The sequence below is a fragment of the Dermochelys coriacea genome, chromosome 2, assembly GCF_009764565.3.
Source record: "Dermochelys coriacea isolate rDerCor1 chromosome 2, rDerCor1.pri.v4, whole genome shotgun sequence".
In the NCBI taxonomy this organism is placed as follows: Eukaryota; Metazoa; Chordata; order Testudines; family Dermochelyidae; genus Dermochelys; species Dermochelys coriacea.
In genome coordinates this window covers 42,453,703-42,476,900 of record NC_050069.1, presented here as the reverse complement: position 1 = coordinate 42,476,900, position 23,198 = coordinate 42,453,703, and the positions used below count along the sequence as shown (strand labels likewise).

Below are 23,198 nucleotides of genomic sequence, written 5' to 3'. Positions count from 1 at the left end.
GGCACTCCGCTACGAAAATACCATCATAACAGATCTGCGGACCTTAGCACAAAGAAGATTATGAAAATACATCAATGCTTATCTGAAAAATTCCTTTCTTTTTCAGTAATAAGGTCCACAAATCCAGCCTATGCTGGAGACAAATGGATCATCCAGAATAGAGATGGAAATTGATATCTGAGGATTTAGGTTTGTTGTCAGGTGGAATTCAGTAGGAATGTATTTCTCAAAGTGTATTTATCACAATCTGTAATTTAAGTAAGTAGAATTGGAATTAATTTAGCTACGGAAGTTTTCTTAACTGGAGGGACCTTCCGGAGGTCGGACAGTCCCTTGCTGCCCGTGCATTACAGGCCTGATTCTGCCCTTAAGCTGCATGAGGGCTGAAGTACTTTATTGTAATGTATCTATGGACCGTATTATTTTAAGCAGGGAAATTTTTAGGTAAGCGTGGATACCTTTTCTTATTGGACGCTTTTCTCCTCTTCTTTTTCTTTACAGGATGTTGTTTTCAAATATTTGACCAGTCCTTCATGAAGCCCCATATTGACAACATATTTCATGCAGTCTTTTTCGGAGGAATTGTCTATGCCTTAATTAGGGTAGAATTCCCTTAACGTTCTTTCACAGTGGTGGATAGAATTTTTTTTTTTTTTAAATTCCTTCACTTTTGCTTTTCTTGAATCCAATACCCTTGTACTTACTTACTGTGTGGTATGAACCCCGGTTCCTTACAATGCTGAATTCAGATAGTTCTTGATCATGGGATCTAAACTTCCCTATGACTTTCAGGTTGTCAGTCAGTTCATCTATTTGCCAAGAAGTCATTCTGGGATGACCATTTCTTCTCATTCAGACCTTTACATCTTGTATTCTATATCCGTATTCTGAAAGCTCTCTTCTTTTCTTTTAAAAAAAAATATTCAGAGGGTTTTAAACTCTAAAAGCCTGATAACTGACATAGAGAATGGCAGAAACATTTTGGTAACTACAGTGGATTGTAGCAGTTTATCTCAAATGTTTTGTGGCAAAGCAAGGTTGTTATGAATAATCATGGGCAAAATATCATTTATTTTTTTTGATCGGAACTCTACTACAGTCAAAATGTAATGCGTACGGATGATTTTCGTGCAGAGATTTCCTGAACATCATTGTTTTGTTTTAGGAGCGGAAGAAGATGAAGGTAACACAGTAATAGCAACGTCTAGAACACTTCCAAAGATACCATCAACTAGTGATGCACCTAAAGCTGAGACAACTACACTGAAAACACAGACCAAGATTCCTGCACAAACCAAGGTTTGTGGACAATTTCTTTTTACTGCAGCAGAATAATACTTTTTACATGGTTTTAATCAAACATAATTCTGTATGCCTTAAAAGGTTATTTGAAAATATACTTGGTGAATGGTTATGCCTATAATAATCACAAAAACCTTACCTAATATTATTACACTCTGTTAAATCAAATGTAGAGCTGGTCATAGAGCTTCTAATTCCCAGTATAAAGACAGTGTTCCAACTCTGGATTTCACTTCCAAGAAGAGTATCGAGACCAGGACAGCACATCTGCTCATGAACACATAGGTATATGTGAACATGAAATATAGTCTTAACCTTATTATGCCTCCCCCCACTCGCCCATAAAAAGGATAATTTTGTTTGTTTTTGTGGTACCTTTTGTGCTTTTCTCCAGGTTTCTCTCAAAAAAAAATGCCATCCGTAAAATTCTAACATGGTATTTTGCAATGCTTACTTTGTCATTCACCAGTTCCATTAGCACACAGATGGACAACAATGTAGATGACAATGGTTAAAAGAATAGTTGACAGGCATTCACATCACAGAACCACTATTATAACGAGACACATGCTGACAGAAGTACCAGAGATGCCAGGACTGAATGCTTATGACAAGAACTGCTCCTTTGTGCTTAGAGGTGGTCTTTTAGATCAGAGACTTGTTGGCCGAGTACTATGGGGAAGTTTGTTCTGTTGCTACCCATCCTATACATCTTCTGTGGCTGGAGAATCTCAGTAGTTTCCAAACTGGCTCATGATTTTTGGGTGCTTAACTTGACATCTTGAAGAGGGTCTGATTTACAGAAGGCGTGCTCTGCATATCAGACCCTTTTCAAGGTATGTCTAGATACTTTTGAGCATCTTTCCCTTTGGTTGTGAGGACTGTCAGCCTGTCAGTTTACATAAGGACACTCTATTATTCTTTGTATACAGGGAGAAAAAAGTAAAATAAAATAAAAAGAAGGGCATGCAAAAATAAGGCTATTAAAACCATTTTTAATAGGTATGCTTGGGCATGCTGAATCCAGTGCTTATTAAACCATGGGGCAGAAGCTTTGAGTATAAATGTTTCTTTCAAAAAAGAAGAGCTGATCACATATACAGCTGTTAGGAAAATGGTAAAATAACCAGTTCAATTAGTTTCTGTACATTGAAAAGATTTTGCTAATGTTCTAATAGCTTATTTCTGTGCTTGGGTGTTTTGTGTATGGACAATAAAATTTAAAAAATATTGAAAGCAATGTGGAAAATACTCTTGGAAAGAGATAATCGCACTTACTATTGAAGTATTTACGTGGAGACTGCATGATATAGAGAAAAGCAGGGAAGGGAAAGATGGCTTTGTGAAGGGGCTCAGAGAAGAGGACCAAAAGCTTGATCTTCCTTTATTGGTGTATAAATGTGCAATAGAGAAGACTGATCTTTATATGCTGTTGTTTCAGGTTATAGATCCATTCCAAAGACAAACTAGCTGACAGACTTCTAAATCTGAGGGAAAGATTAAAATTTGCTCCCTTATCACTCAATGAAAAAGGGGGTTGCTCACCCTGAAAGCAGCAGGGAGCACAGTAACATTAATTATCAGGAGTTGAGGCTTGGTGGTATTTGAATGCTCTGAAAACAAGGTCCTCTTGAATGATCTAGTCTGTCTTTCTGTATCCTTGGAGAATATTACTCATAGCTTTCTGCAGAATCACATTAGCTCAGTGGTCCATGACTAGGGCTCTTAGGTGCTATGGTAATACAAATAATAAATATATAATCTTGTTTGCTGTGTCAGTCTCCAATAATGGTGACTCCACGGTCTTCTTAATGAAGTTTCATTGACCTCACTATGATAGTGATTACTAATTATTCTGTCCTCTTGCCTCATTTTAGACCTTTCCTGCTTTTTTAAAAATGTGTTTTGACTACTACTTCTTTCTTGCTAGCCTATGTAATACATGAGGAATTATCATAAAGACTCAATCTTTTCTCTAGTCTGTACAGACTCTGTTCTCTCTTCATAAATCATGTTTTCTACACCTTTCGTCACTAGTTGCCTCTTTTAAATTCTAACTTTAAGGTGAAACCTCAAACTGCCTGTAGTATGTCAGATGTAACCTCACAGGTGTTCTACAGAGATGACTAATAATTCTTTGCTCTTGCATGTAATATCTTTGCTACATTTTATTACAACATTATCACTGTTATTATGCTGCGGGGGGGGCTAGTATTTATACACCCATGATTACTTTGTTTATCAGCATATAATCATTTTATGTCTTCTAACTTTCAATCTCTTGTTTCATACATGTGGATAATATTCTCTTTCCCCATGTAAAGCACATTCATCTATCTTTATTAAATCACACTGTATTGATTTCTGCCAAATTCTGTACTGTCTGTAAATCCTGCTGTATTTTTACTCTACCTTCCCTGCAGTTAGCTGTCCCTCCTAACTGGCTTTTCAGTGAAACTGCATTTATTTTGCTGATTGGTTTCATCAGGATAACCTATCCAGCAGAATGATGTCTGAGAATCAAAGCAATATAGATGCTGAATGCTGATGTCGCCATGATGTGACCACTGAACAGATGTAGCATTTTCATTGACTTTAGTTTTTTATGTTTCATAATTCTGTGGGCATTTAGGACTTTTCATCTTGTGACTTAACTCAATGCACTTTTACAGATGTGGAAAATATAATTGCACAGATCTTATAGGTATAGGTTTCATATTTCAACAAAATGATGACTGTATCAGTTTTACATAAATTTACTACTGCTTCTCTACTTTGTGTTGGAATGTGCATGTTTAGATACGATTTTCTGACTATTTAGGCTAAAGTGCAGAAATGTACATTTTTGTAATGTGATCATTGCTTTTTTAAATGTACTATAGTCACCTGAAGAAATTGATGACAAAGAGAAAATTCACAAGACTAACTCTAATGCTAACAAAAATAAGAACGACCCAGGTGATGACGCTGATGTATTTACTGAGAAGCACTCAGAAAACCTCTTTCAGAGAACAGAAGTACTTGCAGGTAAGGAGCAGCTAGTTAAGGCCTCTTTTACAAGGTAATATGAAAAAAATGTAGAAAATACAAAGATGCTACCTGCAGAATAGTATAAACATCAAAATTAATATTGCCCCCAGGTATTACCCTCCACATTGCTGTGGGGTCCCTGAGGATTGCATGTTTCTGCAAAGCAGCCAGTATTCCTTTGTGAAAAATTAGACGGGCTTCACCCAGAGTTATTTAATCTATAGCCTACCCTTTTGATGATTATTTGCAAATTATTCCATCCCCCAGAAATTCAGTGCTTCCTCCTGGGGATTCTTAGCTTTCACAACCCAGGAAGGGAGAATTGCAATTTGAACTTGGGTTTCCATGATAACTTGTAGGGCAAAGATCTGTGCCCAACCTGCCTGACCTTCAGTCCCTTCTCCTGGCAGGCTCTATCCTTCTTGAGTGCTGTTTGGAGGACAGGGGAGATGATGTCCTGGAGGAAGTTGCAACCTCTCTTTCCACTGAGAAGCAGGGATGTCTATGTATGGAGGGTCATCTCCATGTGTGGACCAGGGAGAGACAAGCTGGCCCCTCATTTTGTGTAGCTTATAGCAGAGCAGTACCAGATAGTGTCACACTAGTATAGCTGTACAGTTTTTCTTATAATCGGCATTGATTTCCAGGAATTTATAACCGTGAAATCCTACTATTGGTTGAAATTTGGCATCAAAACTGTTCTGGAAGTGCATTTATTTTTGTGGCATATACCAAAAAGGGGATGGTGATTGAGCCATAGAAGTAAGCTCAAGCCACAAAATTCTGAATCTGAATTTCCCTGAAGCTCAAGGGGTTTGGATAAAAGAAAACTAGCATTGACATAGGATATCTAGTGGAAATATTCAGATTTGATAAGTGTAGTTTGAATTGTGTAGCTTGTGCACGCTGGCAAATACATGACAAATGTCCTCATTTTTGGGCTACATGAAAGGGATACAATGTTTATCATCAAGAAATGTATTTTAGGCTTAGGTCATGGTGTAACAGACTGAAGGAGACGTGGCATGAATCAATTTCTTCCTTGGTAAAACAGAGTAGTAATCAAGAATAAATTTATATGCAATTTCAGTGTTAGAAAAGTTACTTCCCTTTGTTAAAAGTAAGTTCAGAAGCAGCTAAGATTTTATGGTTATATTTGATCATGTAGTTGTTATGCTCTGGGAGCATTATTAACTTTTTGTTAACTAAAAATATTACTACTTTGAGCTGTACTTTTTAATTTCTTTAAAACTATGGGCCATATTGTGTCTTTAACTTTTAAACAAAACTCTTTACTGAAATGTTTTTCTGTTTAAAAATCTATTTACAATGATTTCATAAAAAAGCCAATCAAGATTGTGACTTAATTGGAGCCAGTTTTTTAAATTTTAAAAGGCTACAAAATATTTACTAGTTGTTTGCTATATTGGAAAACAAATTTGGAGCTATGGGTCTTATTTTGGCATATTGTGAATGTTTGTTCATTTTATTGCAGCTGTTATTGCTGGTGGAGTTATTGGCTTTCTCTTCGCAATTTTCCTTATCTTGCTGTTGGTATATCGCATGAGGAAGAAGGATGAAGGCAGCTACGACCTTGGTGAACGTAAACCATCCAGTGCTGCCTATCAAAAGGCACCTACTAAGGAGTTTTATGCATAAAATTCCTACTTAGTGTCTCTATTTATGAGATCACTGAACTCTTTTAAATAAAGCTTTTGCATAGAATAATGAAGATCTTTTTTTCTTTAAAGAGCCATTATGGCACCTTTATGATAAAATCCCATTGTATTTAAAACTTTCCATGTATTCCTTTAAAAAAAATGTAAAATGAAAACTTAACATTTGCTGTGTTCTGTGAATAACAGTGGTAAAGCATTATTTTATAAAACCATTGATGTTCACTGAATCATTTTTAAAACTTTATGCATAAATATAAAATAATGAAAATGATTGTTTTATCCTATGGCTCAATGAAAGTTGTTTAATTTTTGTCAGCATGTCTCAGATTGATCTTACAAGTTAGTTTTTATTTCATTAATTTATCTGTTTCCAAAAAATGCCTTTTTGTAGTTGTCATGGTGCAATTTGTCTTCGGATAATTCAGATAACAGTAACTTTTAGTGCAAGTGTAATTTTTCAGCTATGTAAACTTTAATCTCCACTTTGTATAAATTTGTGTCCGAATATCAATTTTACACTTTGCATTGTTTCTCAAAGTAACTGTAGCTTCAGTGAAATTGTAACAGCAAATTAATGTGTAAAATTGGATTATTACTACAAACTGTATAGTCATATCCTTACTAAACAAATCTTTAAGGAAGATTTGAAGTAAGCTACTGACAAGCCTAAGCAAACCCAAAGACTCTAACAGTATTCTGAGAAGTTGCTGCAGATTTCTATGGCCACTGTATTTGTTAATTTCTTGCAATCTGAAGTTATAAGTAGGGGTTTAAAAATCAATTTTTGTTCTTAAAAATACATTTAAGTTGTAAACGTCTTTTAAAGCCTTTTGAAGTGCCTATGATTCTACGTAACTCGTCGCAGACTGGTGTTAATGAATATATAACAGTAAAAGAAAATGTTGGTATTTTATAAGCACAGCCAGTTCTAATGGTAACTTTTGTAGTCTTACATGGATAGACATAAACTGTAATTTGGGAACATAAACACTACTGAATAAATCATGTGGCCTAATACTGAAATGTCATAGTCATATACTTTTGTACTTTTTTCATCTTATTCCTACTTGGTTATGTTTAATATCACAAATTATGTCTATTAAATCTTGGAGGATGTTATCTGGAATCCAAGACCAAAAAAAAGCTATTGATGAGGCTCATGCTTTGAACAGATTCAGAAGTAGCAGGGAAAATGCTCAATGTTTCTTCATGTACATGCTTGGAACTTGCCTGTTTAATTATGAGGATTTCAATCTTTGCATTATATTCAATGGCAGCATTGGCACAGACATAGACTTTCAGCAGATGTTAATTTCAGGTTGTAAAACTCAAAGGAGTACATAGAGTTTCATTTATTATGGATATAATTTCTTTATTCGTTCTTTTATTCCACTTTTGGAGGACCTCAGCTTGATTCAACTTAGACTCCAGAAGGAGAATTGAGAAGTGGAATATCTTTATATGAGAAGATAGAAATGTTCCAAGTAGAAGAGAAAGGGCTTTGTTAGTTAGGATTCAAATAGCTGTGCAACCGATAGACATATGGAGATGACAGCAGCATACTTGCCTATGTTAGGCTCTGTCCTCAGGTCTGTTAATTTTTTCTTTTCTGATTTTCTTACTTTCAAAACTAGGTGGGCAGAAGATTGAACTGAACTACTTCTCACAAGTATATATCTTTGTATATACAATATAGTAGGTCTCCAGAGAAAAGAATCTCATAACTTCTATTTGCTGCTGCCCCAAGTTCAGTGGTCATTTAGGAAAAATTAAAATTATTCTTGCACTATAATCGTTTCTTTTTAACTACTTACACTTCCTAGCAGATTTTCTGAAGCCATATATCTTCACCAATTAAAAACAGGGTTAATATTTAACAGGTATATCTCATTGTGCAATATTTAGTGAAATTCAGTTAATAAAATAACTGCTTGAAACAACTGTGCCAAGAAAAGGAAATTTCAGGCAAATGCTGTGCCACTGCTGTAAAATAAAATATTTGTTAAAGTGCCAAAATAAAGTCTATCATGCCTAAACTAATATTTCATTTGTATAGTCTGGCATCCAGTCTTCTCCAAACCCACATTACTTTTGGTAGATTGAGTTTTCTTAAAGGTGCAGTGAATGCTATTTAGTTTAGTTATAAACATTACATGGATGACAGCTTGTCTACTTTTTCTTCCTAAGCAGATCATTATTAAACTGCTTCTGAATTTCAGATCCTTTGCTTTCCAGCTACTATAAATATTGTATACAGCATTTTAGCATATACAATATAGATGTTCATTATTTCTGTTAAAATGGTTCTACACAAGTTCTCTATTATGCGTATCTCAGATTTGTTTACAACCAGCAGCAATGACTATTTGAGTTCTCTTCTTTCCCCTAGACATCACCCCTTCAAACACAGCCCATAATACGTAGCGGAATTTGGAAAACTTTAACTGAGTGGGTATTTTAATAGAGCCCCAAACCTCCTGAAATGTCATTTGTTTAACAAAGCAATCTGCAGTGGGAATGAAAATAACAACATTATTTATTGCCTTGAGTCACAATCTGACCTTTCCTCCTTTCCGCTGCCAATGCCAACACTGTGCTATTAGAACAAAATTCTAACAAAGCTCTCATCTTGATTACAAACATCAGTTTAGTTTTCATTCATAAATCTAGAGATCAGGCTTCTGTCAACAACATCTGTTTTCTAGCAATGGTATTAAAAAGGAAATTGGCATCTGTGCACAATTTCAGTCTTCTCTTAGACCGAAATTTCCAAGTGTCTTCAGTTTGCTGCCCTTTGTTCTCCTCCTGGATGTGTTCTAGCACTGGAGCCAGCACTCTGGCTACTAATGAATGTTGCTTGGCAGCTGCTAGACTCGGATGCCAAGCTATGGAACAGTTTCCCCACCCCCACACCACCCTCTCCAACAGTGGCATCTATATGGGTTGGCTTCTTCTAAGGCCTTTTGGCTGGCCTCCACTATTGCTTTTGTAGCAACTGTGAAACTCCTTAGCAATCTGATACAGCATTTCCTTGTGACTGATAAATTATAGTACTTGTCTCAATGCAGTTTTATTGTGACTCAATCTTGCTTCCTTCTTATAGTTTTGCAGATGAAATCCTATGTAATTAACTTAAGTGTCCGTCTCATGTCATTTCTTTTATGGAAGAATATTAGTTATACTTCGAACTGGTAATAACTTGGAACCTCTGCTTCTCCATACATTTTGACATTCCATATTTTTAAGTTTTTCTCTTTTTGGTGAGTGTCATAGTAAAAAAAAAAACAAAAAAAAAATATGTAAAATGTTCTTATAGTTTCAGAAAAATAACTTACCGTTTAACTACTAGTAGATATTTGATTCATGACTTTGGGTCATATCTTACCATCAGTTTTTAACAGAACTCGCATTGAAATCAATAGGGAGTTCTGCTTAAACAGAATTTTTATTTTTTAACCAAAGCCTCTGATTCTTTGGAGTGCAGAAACCATTTGTCTAAGAAAAGGAAGAATTTAGAATAATATTCCTGTCAAATATAACCTGTTGGTATTGGAAGGATTGTGCTAGCACAGTATTGTGTATGGAAGAGCAAGTCTACACTACAAAATTAAGTCAACCTAAGTTATGTTGACGTACAGCAACCACAATAATTAAATCCTCACCAGGAGCGCTTGCACCAATTTAACGGTTGGTGTGAGGCATTGTGGGATGGCTTCTGAAAGGCAGCAACAGTTGATGTAAGCAGTGCAGTGTCTACACTGACACTCCATCGACCTAACTACATTGACCTAAGTACTACAACTCTCACCGAGGCGGAGTTAAGTCAGTGTACTGGGCAAATTACATTGGTGGGAGCTGTGTTTTAGTATAGATGCTACAGAGTTAGGTCAGCGTAAGCTGCCTTATATTGACTTAACTGTTGTGTAGATTGGGCCTAGGAGAGTAGGGGTTGGGGAAAGAACAAGCATCTCTAAATACTAACTAGCAGTTCTGTGACAGGGAACTCTTATTCATATTATGTAGAGGTGTCCAGAGGGAATTAAGCAAACAGGAAAATGATTTTTCTTAAATTTTTAATCCGTTATATTACTTAACTCAGTTTGGTCAAGCATAGGTATTAAAACTTCCTGTAAATGCAAGTAACTTTTTTCTGTTGGTTTCAACAACAAGTAATACAGGGACTCCAAAACTTGAATGTATTCATGCTTTACAACTTGGTTGTCCCTTCTATTTTTAAATGAACTTTCCATTAAATTAATTTTGCTACAATTTTAACTCTCACCCATGCATTATAGGCAACTGATAGAAAACAGATTTACTGGGAAACCATGGCTGGATTCTGTAGAATTAGTTTAATGGTAGCATTGTATTGCTCCAATTCTCCTCTGGCCCACGAAGCATTTTTTCAGTAAAAACAAACTGATAGGATGAGTGCCCCGTAACTGGGCAGGTCCCGCGACCAGCCATGGCTCTAATGGAGATGCATTGCCCAGAGCTGGAAAGGGCCCCAAGGGGCCAGAGCTGATACTGAGATATCTGGTTTCCTATTTATTCCTGTGGATCACCAGGTTTGGGGCAAAGACCATGAGGCCTATTCCATGGGTTGTGAGAGGTGTGAGCAGGGAGACTCTGTCCCAGCCACCCAACTTGAACAGATTCTCAGTGAGATTTCCTCAGCTGAAGAAATAATGCAGGCCTAAACAGTATCTTTTCTACATCCACTCTGTGGGGCTGAAGAAGAAACATGTCCTCTTGCCCAGCCTCACCCAGTCTCCACTCCCTCCTCCAGCGTGCAGCCAGACCTGCTGAGCCCCCTCCTGGAGATGTGTGCAACCGAGATGGCAATCATCCCCCCAGCCCCCACCTTTCCATGTCGGAGAGAAGGTGTGGGTGGGTGTGGAGATTACCTGATATGGATTGGAGGACAGAGAAGTGAAATGATTCAGCAGCTGGTTTGGAAGCATAAAGAAAGGATTTATGGAAAACATGGGCATCTAACTCTCTCTGTATTTGGTATGACAAAGTTTAGCTTTTAAAGGTGGTGTGAGAATGACCTCAAAACTTGAATTTTGGGCAAGTAGGAGGAAAGACAAAGGGAGAAGAAGTCCTGATAGCCTATATTCTCCACTGGAAGTTACAAAGCAGTCAGTATTTTGAGTTGCTGTCAAACTGCAGTGACTTTCCTTCCCTGATACTTAATGAAGACAATATTTATGCAGGAGAGCGGGCTGATGTTAGTGCTATGTACCTGAGAGGATCATGAAGTCAGGGAGTTGCTGTGCAGAAGGTTAGAGGAGGAGTTGTCTGCTGCAGATCCCAACCTTAACTTCTTTAAGCTACTTGCTCTCCCAGATTTGCACAGAAACAGGCCCAACCTCTGAGAGCAAACATGCTGTGGACTTGCATCTCTTGTACCTTTTATCATACACATGGGAGGGATTATGGGGCATTAGGTATGGTTATGAGGTATCCCATAGCTTGTCATTCTCCTACTTTCTAGAGTTTGCACTACGTTGGGCATGTTTGGCTTAAACACTAATCCCTTTGAAATAATACTTGTTTACAGAGTAGCCTATGGAGTTTGGAGATTTTGAAGTAAAGTGACAGCATGTTGTGGTTGGAAACTGTTGTAAGTAGGCCAGGGCTGAAGTCCACAACCTCTCTTGACCAAAGATCAAGCTGAATAAATCAACGTGGCTCCTAGTTCTGACCACTCACTTCCAACACTGAATGAGAGGAAGTAGGAATGTTTAAAAAAAAAATCCAGGAAAAATATTACATCTAATTGTTTGTTTTACATAAATAGACAAAGTTCACTGTAGGGCATGATTTTAATCTTCTAAAATTTCTAATGTGGGTGTTCTGTGATTTTTTTTCTGATAGATCTTTTGTTACTTTGCGTGCCAAGGACATTTTTGGATTAAAAAAAAATAAAGTGAATCTAACATGGAAGTATATAGAACAATAATTTCCACCAGACAGCAATTGTAATCCAATAGCATCTTGGGGCTTCTCTTGTGGGAAACTGATCTTGCTGTTTAATTAGGAAACAGAATTTTTCCCTATCCTCCCACTCCATGAGTCCCCTTGTGGTCTGGGGATATAAACAAACCTTGGTGCATTCTTTTTAGTATTCCTTGGTGGAATGGAAGTGTCTCTCTAAACACAGCAGCTTTTAAGAGCTCTAGGAGGATATTTAGGAGAAATGGGAACAGATTATTTTTTGTGTTTTGTCTGTTGCGTCACAACAGTGGTACTAAAACTTGTCTTTATCTCTTAAAAAAAGTGAACAAAGTTGATTTAACAACTTGTACACTAAATGGTATTATCTTTTCCATGATTGTAATATTCCCCCAGGAAGATAAGATACTTTTTAATGTTTGAAGCACAGGAAGTGCAGCAATAGTCTTGGTTCAAAGTTCCTGTGAAAACTTTTTGACACACACTTGTTTCTACTCTCAGCCCTCCCTTGAAGAAAAATTTAAAGTTTGCTTTTTGTCTTTCATCCTTACGATTTCTATTACTACAAAACTAAAGAACGAGAGTTCATTCTAGAAAGAAAGAAAAGTGGACAAAATAAGCATGCTTTCTTCTGAAACTAACATCAGCCCTGAAGACAGGCAGCTTAATATTTTGTTGGGTTTTTTAAAAATCCAACTGTGAAGGAATTGCTTCTGCGATTCAGTCTCCCTTTGCTAGTAATATATGTTAGCCTTTTGGGCAAAGAAAATGAAACTCCAGCAGAGCAGTCTTTTATCCAGTTTCTCACACTCAGGTCTGCAACCCTTTCTTGGATCTATGTGAACCTTCTTCCGTTCTGTCAGGGTTCTCCCCTCATAGTGCAGGGGCTCAAAATTAGTTCTTCTACCAGATCCTCATTCTCTGAGCTGCACCCCCACTCCAGCTCTGTGTAAACTTTCTCCACTTCTATTAGGGTTCACCACTCATGGTGTATAAAATCATCACCTTGCTGATGCCTTAGTTCCACTATACTTTTTCATATTCCCCTTCTGCGCCTCCTTTGCACCAATCTTGTGCACTGTTAGGATGTGTGTTCTCCATGGTGTTGCATGAAGGGCAGAGCTCCAGTGCTTTCTTTAAATTCCAGTAGTAGCTGAATGCCAGCATTTGTTGGGAACTTTAGAACATTTCTCTCTCCTGACTGAATTGACACTGCAAAGACTGACAGAAGGAAATAAAATTGGAAAGCTCAGTTACTTATGGGTCTGTCTATGTAAAGCATTTCCTACGGTTGGCAGATACTTGTGTGTGTATATATAGAGACCTTTGAAGAGGAAAACGGGGAAACATCTTTTAATGCCATTGAAATACATTGAACTCAGGAGAACTTTTGGAGACACTGTGGAACAAATGGTTGTTAATTTTATTAAAAAATAGGGATTATCTTTCTACGCAGCGCTAGCTGGCAAATGGGAAATCTGTCCAAGCCTATCCAGCTTACTCTTGTTTGTTTGCTGCTGCCATCTACTATCACAAATTGCTAGAAACAAATAAAGATTGCTTATCATTCAAAAAACTTTGCTTTTGTTGCATAAAAAACTATACCACACACACACAAAAATGCTTGGATGGGCAGGAGTGGAGGCACCAGTGAAGGGCTGACTTTCAGAGCTGTGCATAAGACCAGCTATCATTTGAAAAGGTGTCTGTTGGGATGAACAGGGAAGTGAGAAGCCCAGAAAGTGGAAAGGAATGAATGGGTAGAGTTTTGGGAGGGCATGGGAGAGTTCTGAATGTGCTGAAGGGGAGGGCAGGCACACAGCTGCTCGGTCTGGAGCATTATAAGGGACTTCAGCATCTCAGCTTGCTGTTCCATAACTAGAAAAGGAGTACTTGGGGCACCTTAGAGACTAAAATTTATTTGAGCATAAACTTTCGTGAGCTACAGCTCACTGCAGCAGATGCATCCATAACTTTAATCATCCTCTTAGTTGCATTCCTAAGGAAGGCCTCATTTTCTTTTCTGTCCTGTCTTTCCATTTCCCTAAACTGCCTGTGTTCCCTCTTTTCTGCATCCGAGTATTGCAGCATCTCCTGGAACACTTCTTCGTTGCTCCGTCTCAGGTGCTTTCTTGTCTGGCAGAGACGCTCCACCAGGGTGTAGGGGGTGCCTCTGAAGTATTGCCGAGTACCTCAAGGAGAGTTTCCTAGAGATCTCTCTGGAGGATTCCTGTGAAATCTCTGTGTGCATCAACACCCTGTTCTGCCATGCTGCTTAGCTGCACAGGGAAATGTCAGCACACAGAAACATAGCCAGGTTTGTACATTTCTGTGCCCTCAACCCACCTCTGCAATTCACAAAGCAAAACCACTTACCAGGGGTCGCCTCTCCTGCCTTTTGGTGACAAAGCGCTGCAGTGTAGACAAGGCCTTAAGCACAAGTATTTGTGGAACTGGGACTTAGGAGAGTTGCCCATGTCATACAAGAAGTCTGTGACAGAGCCAAGAATTAAATGTGGGTCTCCTGAATCCCACTCTGGTGTTTTAACTGTAACAGCATCCTTCCCTTCTTTAAGTTATGATCCTTAGACGTGCAGAGGAGACAATCAAGTCTTATAACTGCAAATGGAGAAAAAGCGTATCATAATATATTTAGCAAGGGACAGTGCAAAATATAGAAAAATATATATGGCAGTGGTTCTCAAACTTTTGTACTGGTGACCCCTTTCACACAGCAAGCCTCTGGGTGCGACCCCTCCCCCTTATAAATTAAAAACACTTTTTTATATATGTAACACCATTATAAATGCTGGAGGCAAAGTAGGGCTTGGGGTGGAAGCTGGCAGCTCGTGACTCCCCATGTAATAACCTCCTGACTCCCAGTTTGAGAACCCCTGATATATGGGATTGGCAGAATGGGAATAACTTCTTTGGGACTGGTAGGTTATTGGTGTGTTTCGAGCCCAGGGATAGATTTTTGTGTGGTGGTGATTGAAGGAAGTTGGTGTGGATTTCAACTCATGGTTGAGAGAAAACAACAAAAAAAGTCTCAAATTTCATAAAACTGTAGGTTCTGTTGTTGAGTCTATTGGTTGGTGACATCTGCTTGTGGTGCAAACACTTACTCAAAGCTAGCACAGGGAAGGTCAGTATGTTCTCTGGCCCTCTATGAGAATGGACGCAACTTCTTCTTTCTTCTGATCACATGGTGGCAAGGGAAAAAAAGGACATCCACTATCACTCCTTTCCATTAACTCTGATTATGAAAGGACTAAAAGAAAGTGTTAGAAGGAAAAAAATGTTGAGGGAATTAGTAGAAGAGTGAATGGAGAAAGTGAGGTGATAAGACCCCATCAAGAATAACTGTGTTGAAGCCTCTCCAAATCCTAAAACTGGTGATGAAAATTACAGGATTGTAATGTAATTAGAAGGCAATTTACATAAAATGTTCTTAGCTAGACAATAAAAATCATGGATTGAACAGACACTGGATTTATGATTTATTACAACAATCTATAACCAACTATTAATCCCCCCACAACTGCCTTCCACACACCCCTTCCCTTTCTTCTCTCTCCTCCCTCTTGCCTACCCATGACTGGGGAGTGTTAACAGGCCACTTCACCTTAAATGGTCCTTTGAAATATATTTTAACTAATTATGCTAAACAATCTGTTCTACCTTGAATTTAGCTGTGACACTGAGTACATTTCCCAGACCTGAAAAAGAGCTGTGTAGTTCAAAAGATTGTTTCTCTCACCAAAATAAGTTGGTCCAATAAAAGATATAACCTCACCCACCTTGTCTCTCTAATATCCTGGGACCGACAGGGCTACCACACTGCATAAAATCCCTCAGGCAGACCTGCCCCACATCTCACCTTTAATTGGAAGGAAAGAAGGAAATCATTCACTGGCAGTTAATTTTAAAGTGCTGTGCGCGCGCGCTACTGTCACACTCTCAGAGAATATTTTGTTCTTTGAGTTGTAATAGGACATTTATGATCTCACTAATCACTATCTATACTCACCACTAAGAGACCCTGGACCAGCAGCAATGTGTGACACAAAACTTCTTGGGCAGGATATGCAATGAATACTCAGAAACCACAGGAAACAAACAAGACGGACAAGAGTCACGACAACAAGTTAGTTTTGTAACATTTTGATTAAAACAGTTACTTCCTCTGCCTAAACAGAGGTCTCAAAAACTGTGACAATTTAAATGTGGGAGATGTATTAATGTATGCTGTTTATGTGCAATGTTCCGTATATTGACGAAGACACAACTTATCATAAAATGATAAATACAAACAAAATAACCAGGTGGAGGGGCCAGTCTGGCAGAGATGGAGTGACTTTTTATAGTAATCCTTCCCCTCTTTCAAATCCCTCCTCAAAACACACTTCAGTGAGGCTCATCTGCATTACTTCCACTCCAACTAGATGATACAATTTATGGGAATCAGAGCACAATGTTGGATTGTATAGGGAAGTTCTTCACCATTATGTATCGGACTGTCATAAAATTGCTTTCTAAGGCTCTGATCCTACAAACACTTGGGCATGTGCTTATCTTTAAGCATGGGGGTAGTCTCAATGATTACACTGGAACTACTTGTGCTTAAACACATGCCGAGATATTTGCAGGATCAAGGTCTAGGTTTGTTTTCTAAGATCTTGTCTACACCAGTGGCTTTCACCTTTCCAGACTACTGTACCCCTTTTAATAGTCTGATTTGTCTTGAATACCCCCAAGTTATACATCACTTAAAAATTACTAGTTTATAAAATCAGACAAATTCAAAATGTCACAGCATACTATTACCGAAAAATTGCTTACTTTCATTTTTACCATGTAATTATAAGAAATCAACTGGAATATAAACATTGTACTTACATTTCAGTGTATAGTATATAGAGCAGTATAAACAAGTCATTGTCTGTATGAAATTTTAGTTTGTACTGACTTCACTAGTGCTTTTTATGCAGCTTGTTGTAAAACTAGGCAAATATCTAGATGAGTTGATGTACGGCCTGGAAGTCCTCTGTGTACCCCCAAAGATGCATGAACCCATGGCTGAGATCCACTGCTCTAAACACAAAAGTTGCCTCAGTATAAGCAAATCTGTTTAAAAACACACACAGTTAAACCAATGCAACTTTGTATATACTAAGCCATAGCATAATGAACTGTGGCTGTACATCATAGTTGTCAGAGAACTGTTCAGAGCACATTAACAATCAACCAACCACTTATATTCTATTATTATTACCGAAAGATTTTGCAAGAAGGATATGAATGGAGAGGAGCTTATTACATAAGGAATTCTGATGTAACGTCTTCCGACATACGTGCTTATTCCATTAAAAGGAGCATCTCTCCCTTGATATAGGTGTTCACTGACATTTCAAAACTACAGTTATTGAACTAGGCCATTCCAGCAACTCCCTTCATCCAGTAATAAATAAGGTAGCCATTTTTAACAGTGAGAGTAATTAACCATTGGAACAAATCAACATGGGTTGTGGTGGACTCTCAGGCAGTGGCAAGTTTACAATCAAGGAAGTGCTGCAGCTTGCGTGATGCAGGAGGTTGGACTAGCTGATCACAATGGTCTGGCCTTAGAATCTGTAACAACCCCGGCCAAAAAAAAAAAAAAATCATATTTCAAAGGCCAAACTCTCTCCTGGCATAGGGGGCAGGTGAACTCCCACTTCTGGGAGATCCCGCCCACCAAAGCCCTGAGCCCCAGAGAGCCAGGCCAGCCCTAACACCAGGCCGAGCCACTGGCCCCAGCGCTGGGCTAGCCCCAGCCGCCAGCTCGACCCCCCTACTACCACTGACCCCAGCACCGCTGCCTGAGCTCAGGGCCACCAGTGGAGCCAAGCCCCCACCAGCTTCAGGTAGACCCTCAAGGTGCAACGCGGGTGGGGCCACGGCATGGGTCAGGGGAGGCTTCGCTGCCCTGACCCGTTGCCCATGTTCTTGGTGAACGCCACAGGAGTCAACGGAAGGGCACCCGCAGAGAATGCGACTTTAGACCAGGGCTTGCAATGGAAGTGGTGCCAGGGCCCAAGCCTTTTTTTTTTTTTTTTTACATTCATAACCAATGCAGCAAGCCCAGAGGTGCCGGGGCCGCGAACTGCCAAAGCTGGCGGTGCCGGAGCCCAGCCCCGGCACAAACCAAGCAGTGGGGACGAGCTTCCTGCTCGCCCACCCGAGCCCCTCACCGCTAGTGGAAGGGCAGAAGCCGGAGTAGCGGCAAGCAGCGGGGCACGTGAGGAGCCTGCTCGCCGGGCCGTGTGCGGGCAAGCCCCGAAGGAGAGGCGGCCAAGCTGGAGCGAGCTGCGGGGAGCGGGCAGACGGCTGCTTCGCTCTTCGTCCTCCGTTAGCGTCGGCTCGACTCGCAGCGGCTGCGCTCGGGGCAGGCCCGGCTCTGAGCCCGGCGGGAGGAGGGAGCGCGGCGGGGCCGCGGGACGCGCTAGGGGGCGCCGAGCGGCTCGGTCCCGCGGCGCTTTGATCGGCAGCGGGCTCCCCTCCGAGCCAGCGCGTCGGGCTGAGCGGCCGCGGGGCTCTGGGAGCGGCGGGTCTGCGCGGGGAAGGTGCGTGAGCCGCGTCTCTCTCCTGCTGCCGTCGCTGCAGCTTGCGGCGGAGGCCGGGCTCGGCCTGTCTGCTCGACTCCTGGGGCCCCTGGCTCGTCGCTGGCCGCTGTGGGCCAGGGCCCCAGTGCTGTGCCGGGAGCGCTGCCCCGTGACGGGCAGAGCCACCAGTGGCGCCTGCGTTGGCGCTCGGAGACCCCCGTCCCCCCCCAGGGCTGCGTGGGCGCACAGCGGCTGCCTTGCTCCTTGTCTGTGCTCCCTTAGCGGTGCTGGGGCGGGGGGCACGGTCTGCCCGCCTGGGGGCGGGGCCGCGTTAACCTTTTGTGGGCCTGCTGCCCAACCTATTTGTGGGCCCCCATGGGGGCGATGGAGCATGGTGCGGTGGGGCCAGGCCCCAGAGCAAGGAGCTGGGCATGGCATGGCAGGGGTGGCCCCGCTCTGCCCAGCCTAGTGCGAGGGCACTGTTTACTAACTGGTAGTTGCCAGATGCACGGTGGCCCGTCCAGCCCTGTATTGCCAGCATGCTCCTTCCCCTGGCGGGGCGGGCCATGCCGAGCCCCACAACCCCCTCCCCCAACACCGGAAACCCCCCCCCATTCCCTATGGCCAGAGTCCTCGCGGTCTTGCTATGCCCAGTGCGCCCCCCCCATCTGCCACAAATCCACAGCACCCTCCACACCAACACCCCTGTCCAGTGCCCCATTGCTCACAGCCCCACTACAACCCCACCATAACTGTCCAGCACCCCACTCTGAACCCCCATTCCCTAGTGCCCCAACACACAGATCTTCCCTGCCCCCTAACAGCCCAGCACCCCCCCACACCCCAAGAGACCCACTCTTCTACGCCCTGCCTCGCGGCCACGCACATTGGCTCTGCTGGGAGGCGACTGTGTCTGCCGGGCTGAGCTGCCAGTGCAGTCAGGGCTGGTCCCAGGGTGGAGAATCACTCTGCCCCCCCCCCCCCCCCGGGAGTGGCACGATCAGCCAGGCTAGGGCCTGCCCCTGCCAGCCTCCCTCAGGACCCACTTGCCTAGAGGGGCCCAGACAAGCTTTCCACACTGCCCCCCATCAACTGGCTGAGACTGGCCAGGCTTCTGCACCACTCCCAGGCGGCTTGGCTCCAGGGAGGCAGGTGGGGCTGCACAGGTGGTGGGAAGCAGAGACTGCCCAGAGCCAGAAGTGCACTGGGGTCTGGCCAGGGGGCAAAGAGAATCATAGAAGATCAGGGTTGGAACAGATCACAGGAGGTCATCTAGTCCAACCCGCTGCTCAAAGCAGGACCAACCCCAACTAAATCATCCTAGCCAGGGCTTTGTCAAGCTGGGCCTTAAAAACCGCTATGGATGGAGATTCCACCACCTCCCTAGGTAACCCATTCCACTGCTTCGCCACCCTCCCTCCTAGTGAAATAGTTTTTCCTGATATGCAACCTAGACCTCCCCCTCTGCAACTTGAGACCATTGCTTCTTACTCTGTTATCTTCCACCACTGAGAACAGACTAGCTTCACCCTTTTTGGAATCCCCCTTCAGATAGTTGAAGGCTGATATCAAATCCTCCCTCACTCTTCTCTTCTGCAGATTAAATAATCCCAGTTTCCTCAGCCGATCCTCATAAGTCATGTGCCCCAGCCCCCTAATCGTTTTTGTTGCGCTCCAATGGACTCTTTCCAGTTTGTCCACACCCTTTCTGTGGTGGGTATCCCAAAACTGGACACAATACTCCAGATGTGGCCTCACCAATGTGGAATAGAGGGGAATAATCAATTCCCTCCATTTGCTGGCAGTGCTCCTACTAATGCAGCCCAATATGCCATTAGTCTTCTTGACAACAAGGGCACGCTGTTGACTCGTATCCAGCTTCTCATCCACTGTAATTCCCAGGTCCTTTTCTACAGAACTGCCGCTTAGCCGGTTGGTCCCCAGCCTGTAGCAGTGCATGGGATTCTTCCATACTAAGTGCAGGACTCTGCACTTGTCCTTGTTGAGCCTCATCAAATTTCTTTTGGCCCAGTCCTCCAATTTGTCTAGTCGTCTGGACCCTATCCCTACCCTCCAGCATATCTACCTCTCCCCCGAGCTTAGTGTCATCCGTGAACATGCTGAGAGTACAATCCTCCCATCATGCAGATCATTAATGAAGATGTTGAACAAAACTGACCCCAAGACCTAAGTTCCCTGTAAGCTGCGCAGCACGTAGCAGCCTATTTAGCGCTGCGCAGGTGCTCAGGGAACCCGCCTGGGGACCTGCTGTGGCAGGATACGGCCGGGGGAGGGGCACCCCCCCCAGCCCCAATTTAGCCAGGCCCCCAACCTGCTGCGGCCAGGGAGTCCCTTCCCCGGCCCCAACCTGCCATGGCCAGGGTGCCCGGCCCTGCCGGGGAGGCCCAGCCCCAGCCGCGGTCTGGATCCAGGAGTGGCCCGGACCAGCCCAGAGTCAGGCGTGGCTGGAGCGGCCTGACCTGGACCCAGGTGTGGCTCGGGGTGGCGCAAACCCAGAAGTGGCCTGGCCCAGCACAGATCCAAGCACAGATCCAAGGTGCGGCCGGGGCATCATGGACCCAGGTGCGGCCAGAGTGGCCCTGCCTGGACTTAGGCGCATCCAGGGCGGCGTGGCGTGGCCTGGCCTGGCCCCAGATGCGGCCAGGGCAGCATGGCCTGGACCCAGGCGCAGTTGGAGCACCCCTTCCCTGGCCTGAACCCAACCCCGGCCCAGACCTGCTGGGGCCAGGGCAGGGGTGCGTATCCTTCAGCCCCAACCCCAGAGCTGCCGCAGTGGGGAGAGGTGCCTCTCCCTCACAGCCCATGTGTTGCTTCGGGGAGAGAGAGCTGGGAGGAGTCCTCTCGCCTTGCCATAGCCCCGGAGCTCGCTCCCAAACCCCACATCCCCAGCCTCACCCCAGAGCCTTCACCCCCAGCCGGAGCCCTCATACCCCTGCACCCCAACCCTCACGTATCACCTCCATATTGGTGCACATAACAAAATTAATTCTGCACATGGGTGGGAAAAATTAGCGGGAACACTGCCCAGGACCAACCCCTGGGGCACTCCAATTGATACTGGCTGCCAACTAGACATCGAGCCGTTGATCACTACCCGTTGAGCCCGACGAACTAGCCAGCTTTCTATCCACCTTATAGTCCATTCATCCAATCCATACTACTTTAACTTGCCAGCAAGAAGCCGGCGGGTGGGGCAGGGGGTGGAGAGGAGCCCTCGGCCAGCTGGTGTGCAGGCCAAGAAGAGCAAGTGGTGGGTGGGGTGGGGGAGCTGGCGGGTTCTCAGGGCACAGTGCAAGCAGAGCAGGCCGGGGCCCCTTCTGAGCATGGGCCCAGCTTCATGGAGCCACTGGCGCCATTGTAAACCCGGCATTGTCTGGAGGTACATTAGTGCTGCAGAGGGTACTTTGCACCCCATCCTTCCTGTGGCTTCACCACAGATCTCTGTGCTGTTGGCCAGGCTGCACTTAGAGCTCTGCTCAGTTACCACCTGGTGCCATTTTTTTAAAAAGCACTTAAAGGGCTCCTGTTCATGGAACACTGTGTGATAATTTGGCTGAATGGCTTCTGTGGTTGCTCTTACCAGCCCGCAGCTGAAATGGGTCTACCAAGAAGTCTTCTGTTCACATGTGGCTCCATATGGCTCATATGGTAAAAATGGTACCAGGCACTCAGTGCCTGCTATCAGTTTGTGTCACTCTGTTGTCTCTTTCACCTGTTCAGTTGTGTTGGTGGTTTGGTGCAAATATTGCTAGCACAGCCCCAGAAGTACATTCAATCTTTCAAGCCCCAACATACCTAGTATAGCTTCAGCATTGCTCATCACAGCTCCAGCATCTCTCACTGTGCCTCACCCCAGTCACTGTACCTGGGGTGCTTCTCCACCTTGTTTCCTTTCCAGGCCCGGCTCTAGCTCTCCCGCTGCTTATCCTTCTATCATTCACTAGATTATAGCATTCTCTGGCCCTCCAGATTCAGCTCTCTGGCTCAGAGAGCCAGCAGGCATCTCCTGCTGTTGCTCTCAGCCTTCAGCTCTCTCTGGCCTGGGGAAGTTTGTAAGAGACCCACCCTAACTGTTCTCCTGTCTTCTGCTTTAAGTGGCCTTATCTGGCTCCACTGTTCACTAGGGAGTTCTTACCTCTGTCTTCTTCATGAAGCTCTGAGTTTTGTTCTGCTTTTCTTAGTGAGCTTATGTTGCAGCTCCTTCTGTGGGTTCTGAACTCCCCTTATCTTTGGGCTGTCTCTCATTTCTACCTCTCAGGGCAGCCGTGCCCCCCTCAGACTGGAAAAGGAGTGCTGGAACCCATTTCATTTAAGGGGCCTGCTACCATGCTCAAAGATTTCCTTTTTGAGAACTATACAAAAGAGAGGCAAGTATAGAATGGAAAAGAAGAGAGAAGTGCCATCAGGATAGTGGAAAGCTAAGGTGCAGCTCTTGGATATAAATGCACAATATAGAATGATTCAAAACCTGTGACTGATACAGAGTGACCCATGTTCTAAGAACGCATTATACAGTTTGGATACTTCTTGTACTTCAAGGAGAATAATTAGAAAACCAATGGTCTTTTGTGAAGCAAAAAATAACCTATTTTCAAAGGAGAGCACATTCCTACACTTTTGA

The 23,198-nt window shown here is 43.0% G+C and overlaps 2 protein-coding genes and 1 long non-coding RNA gene across 5 annotated transcripts in view; 2 read left to right on the top strand and 1 right to left on the bottom strand.

Annotated features, from left to right (window-relative positions):
- SDC2 (syndecan 2) overlaps positions 1-7,034 on the top strand; it is a 100,979-nt gene extending 93,945 nt beyond the window's left edge. For all 3 annotated transcript variants that reach the window (XM_038391671.2, XM_043507564.1, XM_043507566.1), the window contains 3 exons: positions 1,166-1,299; positions 4,185-4,329; positions 5,828-7,034. In XM_038391671.2, coding sequence (XP_038247599.1) covers positions 1,166-1,299; positions 4,185-4,329; positions 5,828-5,991 — 443 coding nt within the window. In that variant the 3' untranslated portion in view covers positions 5,992-7,034. The remainder of the gene's footprint in view (positions 1-1,165; positions 1,300-4,184; positions 4,330-5,827) is intronic.
- LOC122458627 lies at positions 6,478-16,780 on the bottom strand. Its single transcript, XR_006278709.1, has 5 exons — positions 16,003-16,780; positions 15,773-15,852; positions 15,098-15,169; positions 14,349-14,591; positions 6,478-13,193 (listed from the first exon to the last, which is right to left on the bottom strand). It is a non-coding gene; the product is annotated as an uncharacterized LOC122458627 (long non-coding RNA).
- Positions 16,781-18,501: 1,721 nt separating this feature from the next.
- Positions 18,502-23,198, top strand: part of CPQ (carboxypeptidase Q) — a 238,843-nt gene continuing 234,146 nt past the window's right edge. Inside the window, 1 exon segment of the mRNA XM_043507563.1 lies at positions 18,502-18,577. The gene's annotated coding sequence lies outside the window, so the exon portion shown is untranslated.